Below are 19,678 nucleotides of genomic sequence, written 5' to 3' on the forward strand. Positions count from 1 at the left end.
GTGGGAAATAATTTAAACGTATTTATTGTATTTTATTGAAATAAATCATTCAAACTGTTTGTTTCTACTGTGAAAAGTACAGTCTCAGTTTTGACGCCACGCTTTGCGGAAAACAAATAAATCTCTATTCAGGTTCCATCAACATACATGACAGAAATCACTGAGCAGTTACAGCATACATGATCACCCTTGAGCTCAGGTCTGACTCCAGCTGCACCCATAAAGCAGAAACTAGTGCAGTATAAAACAACATCGAAGTAGAAAGAACATTTCACCACAAACAAGTGAATGTTTCTGTTACCAAGTCTAAAGGAACAGAGACGACAACACGGGCTGCAGCTACGAGATGATTACATTCCTGTGTGTTTATAGATGTGATTGATTTAATACAGCTTTGGTGGAAACAGAGCTCCGACCGATTTTGGAGCACCTGTTAGGCTTTGAGAAAAGAAAGAAAATCTAAATTAAGGCTTGCGTTAACATGCGGGATAGGTAAGGACTTTACAATCAAGATTAAAAAGAAACTTTTAAGGCATCTGGTTGAAGAAAGGATGACCGTGATGTGAGTATGGCTTAATGTTAGTGTCCGATAGCCCTGTCGCTTGAGTTAATCTGAGGAAGACTGGTGACGGTCCAGCTAACTGAGAAGGCAGTTGTCTAAATAAGTTGGAAATCAAAAGACGTCTGTGCTCCTTTCTGCTACGGACTTCATTTGTTTTTTCTCTCCGTTGTCATGTTGTCATTACATCTTCACCTTCTATTGAAACGGGGCAGATAGTATCAAGCGCACCACTGGTCCCTTAAAACGCCGCGTCCGTGGCGACGAGCTCATGCGGCCAGACGCTGAGCTGCCAGCTCCTCTGCATCATCCCTGTTCTCGTTGATCTCTGCCAGCGTGCGGACGAAACGGGTCCACTCGTCGTTTCGCGGGACCGAAATTTGCTGTGGGAGAGGTGAGAACAGAGGCGTGACTCTGGTTGTGCTCTACGCTTTTATTGACTGTGGCTGAATTACAGCACACGGCGGTTTAAGTTAAGATACTTGAGAGGCTCTCCAAAAGACCTCATTAAGGTGGACCGCCCATGCTGTGCAAACTAACAAATTAAATATATGTTATAGCACGGGCTAAATCAAAACCGCAGCAGCACAGCGTCGAGTGTAGAGCGGTCATTATTTAAAAAATACAGTGTGGAATCTGAAAGGTGCTCACCTCTCCAACTTCATACACAAGAACTCGTCCATCAGAGTCTCCAACGGCGATTTCTCTGCCAGAATGAGCCCATCTGAGCCTGTTGAGAGCCGGGCTACCGTCTACTGTGACGCTGGCGGTGGGGACCTAAAACAGTAACACCACAGAATAACAATCAGAAAGAGTGGAAACATGCACGGCAACCGTTTTACGCAATGAAAAAGTTACGGCAGGAAATTGATGCAGTGATATCTGTGTGCGGAGTTAATAATACCTCTGTGTCGTTGTTGAGGTTCCACAGGTCGAGATGACCGACTCCGTCCACACAAGCAAACAGAGCAGGGTGAGTGGGCGACCACATGACGTCATACACGTAATCCGAGTTGTCTTCAAACGAGTACAGCGGCTTATTGTTCTGCAGAGGGAAACAGAATAGAAGAGAAACATTATTTTTTTATCATTTTATTTGATTATAGGTTCAGTTTCCGCTGTACACTCAGCGATGCCAGAATAATGTTAAACACGGCAAACTGCAGCCTCCAACGTGACCGCAAAGTTTCAACAAAACCTCTCTGAAATGTCCAACAAAAAACCTTAATGTTAATTCTGATTATAGGGTCTGCTTAGCATGTAAGAGGATCACCGAGTTTAAAAAGTCAGAGCGGGTGTGTGCAGCACCACACTGGGCTGGCAAGGCTTTCCCACATGGAGCCAAGCCTGGGGGTCTCTCGCTGTTCACCTTTAAAATGCATGCATTAGATGTCATTTGTCATACCTTGGTGCTCCACAGCTTGACAGTCCAGTCAAAGGAGGAGGTAACAAACAGGTGGGAGAAGTCCAGCGGCCCTGCAGCTGTGTGGCAGTGGAGCCCTGTGATGGGGCCGTGGTGGCCCTCGAACATCTCGCTGATGCCCGCTTTGCTGAGGAGCGCACAGATGAAGATGTTAAGTGCAAACACACCGACAGATTAAATCAACGAGGGCAAATTCATTTTTAAAATCAGCAGATGTGGCTGAATCCCTTCAGTTGCGATGTTCAGAGCGTGCTTATCTGCGCACGGCTGTTTGTAACCATTTAGGCGTCACATTAAGCGTGAAAGAAAGCAACAGGCGCAGATGGACCTCTGCTGGACGTATTCACAGTAATCATTTACTTATATCGTGTAATTACCAGCGGGGTGGCAAAAGTGTCTGCATCCCTTCAACCACATGTTGCAGAGCTGTTACCCGACGGAGGCACTGATAATTAACGTAGAGAGGTAAATACTCAGCGTGAGTGATGCTTATGCATTATTAACTGCGATGAGAGTATCATACCATTGTAAATGAGGTGGAAAATTATTCCCCCAATTACAGAGGTGATTCTGCTGTGCAAAAGCTAGCAGCTATCCCCTCTCTGTGGTGTCTGGGCATACTACAGGACATTTAGTGTGAGGCTGAAGGATCTGATTTAAGCCACATTTCTCTGCTAAGGACCATCAACCATGAGAGGAGCCCCAGACTCTTAAAACTGTGGAATGAACTGCAGTTTTATTTCGCTATGGGACGACCGACTGTAAACAAACTCTCTCACTGAGAAGAGGAAGAAGAAAAAAAAAAAAAAGAACAGGGGAAAAAATGATTTGTTTCCCCTGCATGTGTGCCCTGTTTATGTTGAACGACCTTTACAAACACAACTGACAAGCGGAAAAGAAAAACAGGATGACTGGGCAGGAGTGAAACCTCAAACAGCAGGAGATCAAGTGTTGGATTTGTGTTGCATTGGGAAGTGAGTGGGCTATATTTATTTGACACTCGGTCCTAGGTGGGCAGAACAAGACGCCTCAGTTTCCTGCTTGTGTTCGGGCGGGACGCTGGGGACTGTGGTTGCTTATGGACGCACCTTCCGTGACGACACGACATGTAGACGGAGCCATCCTCGCTGCCCACCACGAAATTGTTGACATCTCCGAGAGGGAAAGACATGGAGGTGACAGCTACAGCTTTGGACTGCTTGAACACCAGCTCCATGCTGTCCTGCGGAGGGAACACGGAACATCCATAACAAGCTCCCAGCTCAGGCTTTATGTTAACACACGCTCTGCCAAGCACAACCTATAAAAATCACTCCACAGTTTATTAATGCATAATCTAAATTCAGCTAGCACTTTATAAAGAATGAGATTTTGACACCGAGGGCTTGGCAGCGCGGATGAAATGACACAGCTGGCAAAAATAATTTCCTTCAAAGTGAAAAATGAGCTGCAGAAAAAATAAGGGTGAAGTCGGAGGAAATACCAAACTGGAATGCAAAAATTAAGGAGTCCGGCCAAAATGTCTGACATTTAGCATGAATGGGAACGACAGCAAGTGTGTGCACGAAGACAAAATATTACATACAAGCTCCCCTCATTACGTATTATAACCACGGCAATGTATTCATACGGTTAAGTCTTTTCAGAAATCTAAGTCTGGGTTACCTGTGGCTGAGAGAGCATGTCCAGACTCCAGGAGCAGATCTTGCCATCAGTGGAGATGCTAATCAGGTTGTGGGCGTTCTGGGTGCCGACGACATTCACACAGTAGACTGGGTGCTGAAAAAAAGACAACACCAAGGGTGAAATTTTTCCCCTTGTGAATGTAAATGAAGCACAATCCCGACGTGTCAGATGTTCATTGTACCGTATGCGCTGCTGCTGACAGGGGAGTCCTCTGCACAGGGGTCCTCTTGTTGCTCCTGTTGTCCCACAGCACGATCTGCCCTGAGTATGTGCCCCCCACCACAACGTTAGGGTGGAACTTGGCAAACGACGCCGACAAGACAGCAGACTGTCAGAATAAAGGAGAAAGTGTAAGGAGGGATCAGTGATGAAAAAAATTCAAGTTCTGTCCGAACAGTTTAACCCTAACCCGGAACTCAGACGTTGCCACGGGAACAGTCACCAGCTGAGTAGTGTTTCCACGGTAACAATCGCAACACTTGCTGATCTGCGCTTCCATGGTAACGACTGATGACACCCGTTGACAAGCGTTTCTATGGTTACAAACTGTGCCGCCCATTGACCAGTGGCGCCAAACGACCAGTGAAATCACGGTTCATAATTTGAGGAGAGAAGGAAAAGAGTTTTTAGAAAACGCTGGAAATATACAGTAGTGAGGGACAATGAGCCTTTTTCAGTGTTTCAGAAAATCTATCCCCAGCCCGACTGATGATCAAGCGGAGTACGGAGCAACAGGTCGGAGGTGCACCGAGATTTTATGCTAGTGGAAAATCGTTGCACCGTTCTTCCAGTAAAATGTCCTGTAGCTGTTGAATTTTTGTTACAAAGGGTCAATAACGATTCAAATTGTCTGAAGACACTTTAGAGAACCCATAGACGGAAACTCTCTGAATAAGCACAAAGGCAAAGGTGGCAAGAGCATAAATATATCAAGACTGTACACACAGATTTTATGTGTTTAGTGGGGAATGAGTGTTGGTCTCGTAGATGAACTATATGGGGTTGTTTAGGTTTTGAAAAATTAGAATGACGCTAATTTGACGCGATTTTGGAGAATTTTCTCAATCTAACAAACATGACCGACAGAGCAACAGTGCCAGATACCCGTCTGTGGTCCTGGCCCCACCAGCCTGCCCAGTGTTCAGAGCTTATAGCATCTATTCCTACCTAAATGCATAAGTCTCTCATCTGCCTGCTTCATAAATTCATACACTGTGCCAGCCTACACACCTGCAATATCCAGACTATCGTCACTTCTATTTAAATCAACTATTACATTTATTACATTTGCACGGATCGCATTATCTTTTATGGAAACGGTGATAAATGAAAACGTGAGTGGAAACACAAATCTAAGACAAAATAACTCGGGTCTATTTTCCTCTGAGGTAACTAACCACAAGTCAACTCTACGCATTGCTTCATGTCTGCAGAGTTTTATATCGGCAACACTTGCCAATAATCAGAACATGGAAAACTTCAGTCCGCTGCTTCTGCTTCACCTCAAAGTTAAATAACTGTCCTTTCATTTTTTTCCCTCCTTCCTAGAACACAACCAAACACTTCTTTCATAACTCGACACTTGATTCTTACTGCAGTCAAACAAATCTCGAGACTGGCCAACGGGATTAGTATATATTTTTTGGATTATGACTAGGTGGCCTACACACACTCACTCATTCCCTTACCGCTATAAATATATTTTTCTAAAAGGGCTTTCAGACAAAAATTGTGACACATAACTATGTGGAAAATTTCATTTTGAGCCGGACTGGAGGCACAGAGGAAACTGCATTCACACTTCTGTTCAGTTTTATTCATCGGAGCAACATGCCTGCATCTACATCCGCTCTGGAGGCAACAACATGTGGTTCTACTCAAGTTGTCTTGGTGAAGGAGCCTCAGGGCAAGCATTATAATAAGGCTGGGCAAGAGTGGAGGAGCTCAACTGCTCTCCCAGCTAGCTTGTCTGAACACAGGGCCCTTGTTTAGATGCACATGATAACCAGCCCTGCCCCGCACACTTAATCCCGCTGCAGCGCTCAGATTCCATTCAGCTCCTGCGCCACAGGTCTTCTCCGGCGCCTCACGAACATGTGTTTGTGGATAGATGTGGTGGAGGTGGATGCCAGCACGGTGAAATCACTACGTGGGTAATGGCAGGAGGGGTGAGGGGTGCAGAGCAGAGGAGGAGGCAAGAGCGTGAGCAAACGGGGAGGTTGGCGGTGTTCCGAGCTTGTCGTGGAGGAAACCATGCGTGAGGACGGTGGGGGGGGGGGGTGGGCTAGAAAGAGGGAGGGGAGTTAAAAAGCAAAGAGACATTGCTTTTAGTACCTGACAGTGGAAGATGTACTCCGGTGTGGATTTCTTGTACTTCATGTTCCACACTAAAGCCACGCCGTCTGGTTCGTGAGGAGCGTCCTCGTTGTTGTTGTATGAGGCAACCAGGAGTTCAGGATACTGGTGACAGAAGAGAATCAAGCAGAATGGATGTCAGGGGGGAGAAGCAGACAGACCCCCAGGCTTGGCTCCATGTGCAAAAGCCTTGCCAGCCCGGTGTGGTGCTGCTGAATACCTTCAAGAATGAGTAACCGAAATTTATGGCTCATTTAAGTCGCCCCAACTCCCCTAAGAACTTGGGTAAAGGATGTTTTTAATCCTACTTATTTATCCTAATAGATTGTTCATAGTTTTAGATAAACTCATACAGTTCTCATAGGAACACAGTAGCAGACTCAAAGAGGATCTTATAAAATGCAAACCCATCCAAGTGCATATTAGAAACACAGACTGCAGAAACTCTATCCAGATGTAAACACACCATTAACCTCTGTCAAATCTAATACTTGAATCTGAGCTTTACGCATCATGAATACATCATTTTAAATCACAAGAGTGAGCAGATTGCTGTGAGCAAGAAAATACAGTGAACAAAGAGTTGGTGTTCAATCACTGTCACAAGTCATTGCAGAATCATGCATTAAATGACCTTAGACACCAGAGGAAACAAATCATTATGGTCTCGGACTAAGTGACAATTTGTATGGGACATAACATGCTTGTCCTGAGGGAGTTGTGGCTCAAAGTAAATGCTGTCAAACTCGAGCGATGTAATCATAAAGCATTATGGCTGCGAAAATATAAGTTGGTTCAACAGCCAATTAGGAACAATTATGCTCATATTACATCTATTGTAGCACAAAAGGAGGATTAGGTTGTACTGTGAAATGTATTAACATGTTGGTTTTGTTATAAAATAGTTGTTTAAAAAAAGAAAAAGAAAAAAGACCTGGAGAGACCAGTCCAGGCAGGTGACAACACGATGTTTGGACCAGCGCTCATCCATGAACTGCCTGTTCAGCGAGAGCTTCGCTCCGGCCTGAATTTCACTGGAGAAAGGAAAAAAAAACAAAGCAGCGCAAATCAATAACAAGCTCTTCTTCAAAAACCAATTACACATTTTAAAAGCAGAGGCCGTCCAATCATTACCCCTCCTTCTCCTCCAGGTCACGGCCACTGTAGTCAAAGAAGAGGTCCACGTGCTCAGACAGAGCCCGCTCAATGATGCGAGTGCTGTGGTCGAAGAAATTTACAAACTCCTCAGAGTGCAGGATCTGGAGTTTTTCCTCCTCGGTCAGCTCATGTGGGGGCGCTTCATAGAGAAACATAAACAATGTGAATTGTAGTGAAGATCCCTGCTGCTCTGAGACATAGAGTCTGATTTCCTCTATAACTTTTATATCTGTAATTGTAAGATTCCTAGAAGACCTGAAGTGGCTCTACAATATTTCAGTAGAGGATCAAAATTATTATCTCCGGCTGTAAAGTACCTTCCTCGTCCTCCTTTTGGTCCTGGTTCTCAGTTTGAGTCTCGACTACCGGTTCAGGTGCAGCAATTTCTTCCTCTTCTTCTTCTTCAGCTGAAAAAGTGAATTCCATTAAACATCACATAACACATGAGCTATATAAACTACATCTTTGAATGAATATATTCCTGTCTGAGAAATTGTCAATAGTTTTGTGTGTGAATGAATTCCAAATGTAAACAGGGAATACAATCAAATCCAAAGTAACAAGTTTCACAACAGGAATGGTTATGCTTCTATACAGACATTTCATACCTTTTGGTCACTACTTTTTCCACCTTCATTATTTTCTTCTTTCAATAAAAGCTCCACCCAGTGATTATGGGCACAGCAAAAGACTGATTTTGTATCTCTGCCTTGCATTTGTTTGGTTTGTCAGGACAATGTCGCCTTTCAAAAAGAACCTGCTCCTCCAAAGCAGGGAAGTTTGTCATTTGTATTAAAGGGACACAGCGCAGCGGGTGTCTTGTTGTCATAGGGACCCCTGTCTTTCCCAACTGTTAATGAGACTCTAGCCATTCAATGGAGAGCCTAGCTGTCAGTGTAGCCGTTTCCTCTGTGCTCGCAGTAGCAGGTTGCCCCCTTCTAGGCCACGGGGCAGAGGGTGTGGAGCAGCTGCCCAGGCCCGTCCCATTGGATTGGCCAGATGACGGCATGGTGCAAAAGCAGATGGCGATGCTGGGATTGTCTTGTGCTCTTCAGAGGTGGCATGGGGATGGCACAGAGGTTTTCCGCCTGGCTGCCCCGAGACAAGCTTCTCCCTGAACGGCAAGCCTGTGCAATTACCATCCTAGCAGGAGGTCTTGCAATTCCTATTCAACCTCAGAGAATGCACAACAAAATACAGACCACACCAGCTGGCAAACTGCACACCGGTTCTACCTCAAAGAAGATGAACACGCTTTTTCAAAACACATCTCCTAGAGACGGTATATAGCCTATGCTTCCAATGTAAAAAAAATAAAAAATATAAAAGCAAAAGCAGAACAAAACAGATTCATGAGGAAAGGGGAAATACTCGCCTGGTTCCTACAAGCGTTTATCTTGGTATGAGCCTACAGTTAATCTGAGCATGACAGCACCGCATGCCAGAATTTCCTTCCTACTGAGATAATCTAAATGATAATGTCATCTGTCACTTTGTCCATAAAGCGATTTATCCCTTTCTCCAACTGAGGTTTGGGGACGAAGGTTATTGGGTGCACTGATGAGTTTACAGAACTGGGTTGATGACACAAGCCATTTCAATGTGCGACCATACTCTGCAACCAACAGGAGAAGGTTAAAATCTTTCCTTTCAAGGGCCTCAATCAGGCTTAAAGGAAAACAGTAATCACTGTCTTTCAGCTAGTCCCGGCCGTGCTCGTCAGCCCTTTCCCTGGTGAGGCAGCCAGAGCAATCAACCTGCCAGGCATTAGGAGCGGATAGACAATCTGAAAATAAAGGGTATAATGCACCTGCCAGCCAAAATGGCCATTTGGAGAAAAGCTAGTGATCCTGGTGACCCCGCTGGGGATGTGTAGGGGGGTAGTAGGCAAGGGTGGGTGGGTTGCATTTAACAGAATTCACCCGGATCACCAATGTCCCATACACTGACACCTCCTCTCAAAGCAGGCCCAATTATGGCTTTTGTACCACTTAAGGAATAAAAGCTTTTTTTTTTTTTTTTTGATGGGAGGGGTGTCGGACATGAGTGGGGGAGGGGGAGAGTAATCACAAGTCTTAGTCAATGGACAATATATTAATGTAAACATGGCATGTGGCCAGGGATGAACAACTCTAAAACTAAATGACCTTTGCTCTGTGTGCCAGGTGTTTTCCGCTTTCTATATGTCCAGACAGAACAAAGGTCTGACTTCAGGCTGTGCAGAGCGGTTATCTCTGCCATTTAAAGGCCAATAATAAAACCTCAAACTCTCCCAACACACATACATACATGTTCACTGTCATTTCTTGTTTCCTGAAACAGAATACTTCCAGCACCGCCGTACAAAATGCATTCACAAAAATTTGTGCTTTGTGCAGCGTATCAAATTCATACCTGCTGCAAGGCGAATAAAAAAAAACAGCAATCCAACTCAAAGTCTTGTTACAAGATATTGAGAACAAAAAACCCTGATCACCAAGGCGAAAATGCTGAAACCGAACCCAGAGGGGGAAAGAAAAATAATAAGAGAATGGACCAAATTTTCTGTTTCGAAGTGATTAGCTACTGTATGACAGAAGGATACAGCAGATATTTAACGGTACTAATCATCAAGTGCATAAAAGCTGACCACAATTACAAGTGGCACTTCAAACAAGAAGGCCATTAAGGGCTTTTGTGATTAAAAGTTTGACCTGCCTCTGAATTCAAAGTGATTAAAACAATCACTTTCAATTAAATATTAGATTTACTAAACGGCTCTGCGTACTTGTGTTCCTGACGAGCCTTTCTGAAACGCTGTACTAGACCAACCAGTCCACCCTCCAGCCCCCAACCTCCAACAATATCTTACTCCATAATTACAGCCTCTTGTTGAGTAGTGCATACTGATGCTGCATATTACCTACTACTGCAGTCTGGCTGCGCTGTCGCTGTGACATATCCGGCAGTCTTGAAGGCTTAAATCAACCAAATTTCTGAGAATACCTAAGGGGGGAAGAAGTAAATGTACAGTACTACATTTTAAGCACTGACAGTGAGGTGACTCACTAATTTGGATCAAATCCTCACGGTATACCCAATAAGCTTTTCTACAGTGAATAGTTTGAATGCTCTTGTTATTCTTTTTATCCTTCTTGTTGGCATCGTGTACATGTGCTGGGTAGGAAGTAGGGTTTTTTCTTCTTGACACCATCGCCTTATTGTTTGATCTGGTGGTTTCAGGCTCTGGCATCCTGACATGTCTTGGTAGGCGGCTCAGGTGGTAGCACAAGCTGTCTACTGACCGCAGGGTTGGTGGTACAATCCCTGAAGAGTCCTTGTGCAAGACGTCCAACCTGAAGTTGCATCAAGTGGAACCTTGCATAGCAGTACCGCTAAAGCAGAAAAGGGCTAACATCTGGATTGCTACTGGCACTATATCAATAAAATTTAACTGAAACCCATATTGGCACCCTGTGCCTATAAAACAGCCCAAATTCTCCAATATACACTTGTACAGGTTCTCAAGGAACTTAGAGAACCTGTCACACTTCTTCTGTGGATTTAGACCTCTTAATGAAACCTCATACTGACTCAGATGACAGTCAGACGTCTCCTTGACGGTACTATTTAATGAAAGAGAATCTTAAGTGCCTAAAATGTGCTTGGAGTTTGGATTTATTACGACAGAGACAATAAATATAAAAATGGAAGTCACCCTTATACAGTCAGTGGTATCTGAGAAGACGTCCATGAGAATTCAAGACAATAATCGTCATCAACAGTTTCCACTGCCAACAATCAACACATTCTCCTTGACCGTTCAGAAGAGTTTCTTTGTGTCAGTAGGGCAGGTGATCTTAAATCCTTTACTCCTTTTTTCCCCGAGATGTCTTGCCAACACTGTGGGAACCCTCAGTTTGCAGGAGCCAGGGCACGATAGCCGCTCCCTCTAATGCCACCGCCCGCTGACCTTGAGAGTGCCGCGCCGTTGCCTCCTTTTGACAACATGATAAATCGCTCAATCAGAAACCAGGCCCGACGCCACCCCACACATCAAAAATGCGCCGAGGGGAGCAGGCTGGGAAGGGGATGCCGTCTCATCGAGTGCCAGAAGTGATGGTGTGAAAATGCACAATGTCACTGAGTGTGTTTTGTTATGTGCCTGTTCGGTGAAGGGAGAAGACAGGGAAGCGAGGGAGTTGATGAAATGATTACATAGTGGCAAAGAGGGGAAGGGGGGCCCGGTGTTGAACAGCTGGCAGAAACCATCGTTGTTTAACACAGTTTTACAATGCCCAGTAGAGTCCGGAGTAAAGAGCGGCAAGGAACAGAGGGATGCTCTTCATCCTTCACTAGTTCTGGTCGTAGTTTTCCACAAAATCACACAATTTTATCCTGCCCGCGCCGCATGCCACCTCAGAATTTTCTACACATCACCTGATCGGACAACAACCACCAATCAGTACACTGTTTAAAAACCTAACCAGGCTTTCAAGGATGCTTAAAAACACGCGTTAGCTGGTGCAAATAAATTGAGAAAACAACTAAAGGGACAGACTCATTCTGTTGTTACAAGTGGAAGTGCAAGACAACAATCCTAATCAGGATTTCAGCCGAGCATATTATTCTCCACCTGTCATTACAAAAATCAACCAAGAACAAGCAGCATAACTAAAAACACTGCATATTTTATTAAACATGTGTTCAACATGTGGGCTTTCGTACTTACCCAGATATTCCTTTTTTTTTTGCCCTACCACATGAAAGCTTCAGTGCAGCAATTACAAACATATCGACACGCTTCAGAGGCAATAAGCAGTCGCAAGCACGGCCTTCATATCTTCCCCTCCAATCTCATTTCTCCTTCCTGTCACTGGCTTTCTCATCCTGCTCATTAATTACACCAAAGCAGGGGTTGGTTGTGAGGTTCAGAGGAGCAGAGCTTGTCAGAATTTAATCTCTGGCCTGACTTCTTATGCTTCCTGGGCCTCATTTTTTCCCTTACTTTCATCTCAGTGCTTTGTAAAATCAGATCTCTGTTACTTGTTGTGTTCACTTCCGGTACGCACTTGTTATGAATAATTGTCAAGAATTATGAACCCTTCATGCAGCAAAAACAAACACTTGTAACCAAAGAAACTACACATTTTGGCAAACATTTTGCTTTGCATTCACTCACACATTCAAGCACACAGTTACGCACATGCACACACAACCTCTGTCAGCGTTTTTCGAGAGTAACCTGAACGGCGTTAAGTGAGTCACCTTCTTTCGTCTGGGTCATGACAGGTGTCTGGGTCTCTTTAGAGTAGGACACACATTCACGTGGTGGGAAGTCCACTTGTATGAGTTTGGCCATTCCCAGTTTTGGTGCTGCACGCCTAAAAGCACAGAACAACTCAAACTTTGCACAACATCCCTGCAAAACAGTAGTTAAATTTCAACATGACAAAAAAAATATACAAAACAGCCCTACAACTGTTACCAATCTCGGCTCGTTGCGAGTGGAATCTTGTGCTGATCAAAAGTAAGTAAATTAGTCTTTCATGGGATTAGTTTAACAAACAATGAATTCATTAAGAGGTTTTGTTTGATCAAACTCGCATGCACAACTCCACTGTATCCCTGGACTACATTAACTGGATAATGACTCTGACAGACAATCATGCCATAGATTGAGAGAAAGGAAAATGACCAGGAAAGGAGAGAAGAGAGTGTCCAGTACCCCAGCTCAGAATCAGAGTGAAGTTGAAGAGTGGACGGGTCAGAGTCCCAGTGCAGAGTCCTGATTAGTGTCACAGCAACAAGGCAGCATTAGTGAGAGAGAGAGAGAGAGACACAGGCAAGCACAAATGAGGAGAGGAAATAAAGTTAGCAATATGGCACACAACATGCTGATTGGATCTTAGGCCACAAATCAATTAAATTTGCATGTTATCAAAACACACTTAGGGCTTATTTTTATCACTGCTAAAGAAGATTAAATGTGCTTACACAAAACCCAGAGATGGAAGAATGTATCTGCTTAAAATGCATGGACACACAGACCCTCTGAGTGAGATGACACAGGGTGTAATGTGCAGCCTGCGGGGCTGATACAGCCCGAACTGTGTCACTGCAAAGCTCTGAGTGTTGTGTAGAAAGAGAGGGGGGAGAGAGAGAGAGAGAGCCCTCAGGGAGAAAACATGACCTCCATGTGTGTAGGAAATGGCCATGCTGGTGAGGGAAATGAGTCAACACGTAGGGGGAACAGCTCACTGGGCCTGATGGGACACTGGGGGAGCTTGAATTTCAACCCAGGGAAGGGGCTCTAATTAGGGGTTAAGAAGTCCCCCAGGCGTCACAGCAGCCTGCTGTTTTATTGTTAATTTAGCATCGTTCTAATTCAATGGCACACAAATGAAATAAACATGCACTCAGTTGGCATAAATTCGTCATCATTCACTGTAATGGTAGAAGACTTTGTAAGAAGTTTTAGCTCAGTTGCTCTTAATACAAACAAGCTTTACATGTATTCATAATATTTGTGCAGAGTTTGAAATGATTGCAAAGCATGTAAAAGCAAAAATAGACACAGCCACAGCTCCAACACATTTGCAATTTAAGCCGTGACAGAGACACTATAATTGTATCCTTGCCACCCTAATTGTTAAAACAAAAAGCACAAATATGAGTTTTTGAGAAGACATAGCAAGATCAATCAAGCACAAAGCATTGAAACATTTTAGGTACAAAAACTTTGTAATTCCTCCTAAAAAGAAGGGCACTTGGATTGTTTCCATACTTGCACGGTACAATGACTCAAACATGAGTGTGTGTTTGTGTACCTGGGTCCCACGGCTCCATCAGAGTCCTGGCTCCCTGCCTCACTTGGCGTGCCCGCCGATTTGGCAGTCGGAGACACGGGAGGAGGGGCTACACGGAGAGACATACCATAATCATATGTTACAACGTAAAGACACAACACTACAGTAGAAACGCATCCGTGTTTTTTTTTTTTGTTTAAGGTATTGGTGGAAAGCTGGTCAAACAAAACACGCAAAAACAGTCTGTGAATAATAAACCAAAACTTCGGCAAGCTCAGATTATACTGTGAAAGAGGCCTTAATAACAACTATATGAATTTATTAGATCCATGCTTTTGTAATTTAAATAATATGTCAAACAGACAAAAACTAAAATATTTAGTTTAGAAAAATAGTAATAGTAAAAAGTATGGTGTTTTTAAATTTCTGATTTAGGTTTTTCTTCAAAATGTCATAAAGATTCTTGTGTGGATCTCTTCTGCCACCTGCTGTTAGCAACAAGACAGTGCTCTAATAATCAGCTCCGGATGAACAGAAAAGCTCTTTACGATGTATACTAGAAGATGATTTCTTAATCCACTTTTATGAGACAGCACAAGTACACACACATCACAAAAAAGCGAGTATGTTGTGTATTTATCTGTACATTAATTGTAGTCTTACGGACTGGAGGTTACCACAGCTATCTTACTTGTTCTTTTCTTGCTTTCATTCTGGTTTTTAGACAAATCCATACAAATGATCATCTGATAAATATCAACATGTTTTAAAACTTTATCCTGTCGATATGCTGGGAGACATGGAATAATAACTACAGCGATTCCTACAGTCTTCAGTGAGTATGAGTGTGAACATCCTTAAACCTTTGTAACTGTCCTAATACAGTGACTGAAAATCTACACTCACTTGCAGATTCATTAGTTACAGCAGTAAAAATGAATGAATGAATGCCGTCATTTCACTTTTATTAACAGTCCTGCACTTTATCTTAGGTTGACGAATGTTATGATATTGAGCATTTGTTTTAAAATAACAGATATGTTGAAGTGTGTTTTCATTTCGGAAGCTGTGGTTTTTAGAAAACAATGGAATTATATTGTACCGACACTTGTTTTATTATTTTGACAACCCCAGTTTAGTCAGTGGACTAGGTTAAATAAGAGAAACACATTTATGTTGAATTCAGTACAGTTTAACAACATCACAAACTACAACATAATAATTAAATAAAAGTTGTCCATCTATCTATCTATCTATCTATCTATCTATCTATCTCCTCCAACATGAATTGAATTACTACTTTTTCTTACACTGTTTCAAAATAAACTGAACATTATAACAGCCATGAAGGGAGATTAAATGCAGGACTGTTATATTAGAACTAGTTTTTACCTTATGAACTGGCATGTAAGTGTAATTGTAAACACACTACTTGGTCCAGTTTGTTGAACCCCGTGGATATGTAGGTTTTTACCTTACATTACAGAATTTAAAACCATGTAGACGTTAAAGTAGTTATGCAAGCAGAATCCACCAACAGGCAATATAAAACTTACCAGCAGCAACATCTGTGGTTATGCCCACACTCTGCAGAAGAGCCTCTGCTTCACGTCTCTTTTTGTCCAGGTCGGAGTCATCCTGGTTTACTGGAACTTCTTTCAGTTGGTCCGCCTAGAAATATAGCAACGCATCACGCGTTTATGCAATATCTAGATATCAACATCACACCGCTATGATCTCAAACAAGCCTGCATAATTCACACCTGTCTCGCTGCCATCTTTTCTGATCTTTTAACTGATTACTAATCACCTAATTTACATGAATTTCACTTTTCGCAAGAACCTCAGTAGAGTCACAGAAAGTGTGCAGCAAGAGGGAGACGAACACCAGCAACACCAGTGAATATAGAGACATTTGATTTGTGGAAAAATCTCAAGAGCTACATTTAAATTAAAGCTATAGTGTGTGTGATTTCAACAAAAACACTATTTAACATTTAAGCTTTTATCAAAGAAGGTCACACAATGCGGATTACGCTAAAGATCACCCTGTCTGGGTCGGGTATTGCCGACAATCCACACTTGTAGCAAGGTGTTTTATGACAACCAGCAATGACTGTTTGTCAAAGCAGCAGAAGGGAGCAACTGCGGCCATGAGGACGGAGAAAGATAGGAGATGATGGAGCATCTGTGGTGGAGAAACTAGGGTTACAAATGTAACTAGGATCTCTGGCTGTCAGGAAGAGGGAATTAGAATCTAGGAAGCACCTAATAAATGTTTCTGATGCTCCAGATTAAAAAGGAACTTGTTCAGGGAAGTGTTACAGTCAAATAAAGAAAGATTACATGGTTGTAATCACTCTCACTGCCACAAGAGGGAGACACATGTCAAGCCCTTGTCTGACATGGAGCAAAGAACAAGGTTTTGAGCATGTCCATTATTTGTGCTAAATAATAATCAAGGTTATCGAGACTTATTTTCATAACTTAGAGTCAGTAGTGAAGTGATGTATACAATATACAGTATGTACACAAACCCACCTCTAGACAGGGAGATTTATGGAGTACTGACCTAAAAACAGCTACGTAACAGAGCAGGCGGTCATGAGTCAGTCTTTCATGTAATCTGCATTGTTCAGCTGTAGACTGTGACTTTTTTTTCCCTTTAAGCCAGGGCCTCCTCCCATATAAACAGGTTTTTTGGTAAAACTGTGACACTCTTTGGAGAAGCAGTGACTAAAGGACAAGCTCAGGCAACAAGTAACACTTAAGTGTCATTATAAACCGCAAGCTATATAACTCACCCTAAGCAAGGTTTAACAGTGCACGTCAGTGCTCTGTCAACAAGAAGAAAAAAATGCTGCACGGAAAAGAAAGAGGAATCTCAAGAAGGTGACGATGCAAAAACATTACACCAGCAGGTGTGGGGATGTATGTTTGTAAGATGTGGAGGAAAAAGTAACAACACTGCAAAATAAAAGTACTCCATTATAAGCAAAATAGTCAGAAATTGTATAAAACTGGCTAAATTGGAAATACTCAAATAGTCTTCAAATGTACACGTGCCTTTCATTTTTAGAACAGCAATGTGAGTTACTTAATTTATTAACATGATTCCACGTGACATTGCTTTAGAAGTGGTTAATGCTCGCCGGCAGCATGGGGATGGTAGAAGTTAGAGTATATCTGCCTACGAAGAGGACACTAACAGGAACTACATACTGAGCGCTATCCAACAAAGGTTCAAAAAAGGCAACTGGACTTGTAGAGTTTTTGAGAAGACGTTTCACCACTCATCCAAGTAGCTTCTTCAGTTCTAGGGGACTGGTGGGAAGTCTGAGGTTTAAATAGGAACTCGTCCTGAAAAACTTGCTTGTTATGCTAATAACCAGAAACTGGTGCAGCTAATTTCCATTAACGACTTCAGGAGTTCCTATTTAAACCTCAAACTTCCCACCAGTCCCCTAGAACTGAAGAAGCTACTCGGATGAGTCGTGAAGCGTCTTCTCAAAAACTCTACAAGTCCAGTTGCCTTTTTTGAACCTTTGTTGGATATACCATGACCTGGATGAGCGCTGCATATCATGGTGAAACGTTAAGGACAGCTCATACACACTTCAAATGTGGCCACGACAGAGAACAATACAGTTTCACCAACTGACTGTTTTGTTATCTCATTATGTCCATGTTGAGCGTTTTCAGCCGACCAAACCAAACCATGGACAATATTTTCTTTTGTCAACTTAACCCTCCTATATTAATGCAAAACATATCATCTACACAAATACAGACATACTGCATGTAAACAGCACCAATCTGAAACATATTCCGGCTGCAGAATAATATACAGTTTGTTAACACAATATCTTATTATTGAAACTGTTCTGATTATTTGAAAAAACAAACAAACACACACTTTGGAAAGTGTATTATCTGTCAACAATAACCATCAGTTGTTAAGTTTTCTTGGACTCTAAACTGCATTTAGATGACAACGAGTGGCTAAAATAAACGTGTTCATTGCCATATTCAAAGCCTTTACAAAAAAGTTATACGTACTTTCTTGCGCTCCTCTTCCTTTCTCCTCTTCTCCTCTCTGATTTGCGCCAACCGTTGCTTTTTCCGTTCAAGCTCGGCTTTCAGCTCGCTTTTGTCAGACATGATGCCACAGCTGTGTACAAACAACGCATTCATGTTTATTCAAGATTCGAGTTTTGTTTATTGCCACTTCCACTATTATGTTAATAAAAACGTGTTGTTTCTCCCAGTCTCACTGTGCTACACCGATGCAGGCATGACACAATGACTACTACTACCACCGTACTACTTTTCTGACTATATAGTAGCTATTATGAAATAGAATACAGAGATTAACATATTAACAGGAGGTGCATTGATATAAACAACTGTGCAGGATAAAAAATAAAAAACATAACTGGATAATAAATGTACAGTGCAGTGCAAATGTGCTGCAGATACCCACATGCAAATGTATATTAAAACTGTACAGAAAGTTTATTTTTATTTCCGATTAATACACTGGAGAAGATTGTGTTATTCAGCTAAAACTAGTTTATATGAAAGTGTCAACTTAAGTATGTCAAATAAAATCCAAACATGGTGACAAACTGGTGGTCTCACTGTGTTTACACCGCCTCCTCATAAACAAGTGCGTTACAAAGCAAAGCATCAGCTGATCCTCTCAGCTTCAGTACCACTTTGCACACCGATGGAAACGGCTAGCTGCACTTCTCTCCACAGATCACACAATTAAACTGACCGCCTAACAATGTTTTCGGTCTTCTTTTGCAGCTGAGTGTTTGGTGACACATGTCTCAGCTCCGTGTAACCACACTGCTGACCAGTCATTGTCAACTAGCTAACAGTGTGCCCCACCCTACAGTTGGTACAACCGTTCACACCCGGTTGGCTAATAACGGGGTAATGCTATCTGTTTCAGCTCCTTGTCTCTCGTCTTTGATGTCGTTATGTATATGGCCTCAAACTTCAAGAAATTAGGTGCTTCAGTTTAGTAATTACGAAGCAGTTTTGCAGAAAACGCGCTAGCATCCGACCGGCCTCGGCTACTGCTAATATTAGCCTTCCTTGTTGTGACTAGCCACTGAGTTAGCCTAGCCGCCCTTGTAGTACATCTTAACACATGTGTAATTTAACACAGTTTCTTAAGTAAAGCAGTGTTTTCGGTTATAAAAAATAAAAAAATAAAAAAATGTGTCGCTCATCTCTAACCACAATCTTTGGCTAAACATGCAGCATTTCGCTAGCAGCTAGCTACAACCCTTAGCCTGACCCGGCTCCACGGCGCTGTCCTGCGCTTTGAATTGTACTGACCACACGGTGATTAAAGCTAGCTCGGCTACTAACGCAGGCTAAATGTTACAGATGTGTGATACTACCACCACTGTGAAACTGCTGTGTATGATAACAAACCTTATAGCAGGCTTTCAACCTGACACCAAATGCTTTTCACCAGCGCACACAGCCAAAACAATCGAGCTGCCACTCAAACTACGGATGCCGAGAGGAGCCATAAAGAGTCATTTAGCTTTGACGTGGCTGTGCTGTCTAAGGTAAACACAGACTTATTGGCAGCATGAAGGCAGACATGTTGTAGTCAGTTGTTCATATTGTGTACAAAAATATGACAAATCGGTCCTCATAACATTGTGTTGTCGTGTAAAATCATTT

At 42.7% G+C, this 19,678-nt stretch overlaps 1 protein-coding gene across 2 annotated transcripts; it reads right to left on the bottom strand.

Annotated features, from left to right (window-relative positions):
• Positions 1-8: 8 nt before the first annotated feature.
• Positions 9-19,673, bottom strand: dync1i2a (dynein, cytoplasmic 1, intermediate chain 2a). Of its 2 annotated transcripts, XM_084544710.1 has the most exons (17): positions 19,421-19,673; positions 18,029-18,140; positions 15,526-15,640; positions 13,991-14,078; positions 12,859-12,948; positions 12,429-12,544; positions 7,499-7,588; positions 7,158-7,320; positions 6,958-7,057; positions 6,003-6,128; positions 3,850-3,996; positions 3,648-3,761; positions 3,071-3,204; positions 1,965-2,109; positions 1,464-1,604; positions 1,211-1,336; positions 9-942 (listed from the first exon to the last, which is right to left on the bottom strand). In XM_084544710.1, exons 2-17 carry the CDS (start codon positions 18,128-18,130, stop codon positions 829-831), a joined length of 1,911 nt encoding a protein of 636 aa, XP_084400836.1. In that variant the 5' UTR covers positions 18,131-18,140; positions 19,421-19,673; the 3' UTR covers positions 9-828. The 2 variants fall into 2 exon arrangements, with proteins under 2 accessions (XP_084400836.1, XP_084400835.1); XM_084544709.1 differs by lacking the exon at positions 12,859-12,948 and having other exon boundaries at positions 13-942.
• Between the last annotated feature and the right edge of the window lie 5 nt (positions 19,674-19,678).

This window comes from Chelon labrosus (genome assembly GCF_963514085.1).
Source record: "Chelon labrosus genome assembly, chromosome: 5".
NCBI classification, from domain to species: domain Eukaryota; kingdom Metazoa; phylum Chordata; class Actinopteri; order Mugiliformes; family Mugilidae; genus Chelon; species Chelon labrosus.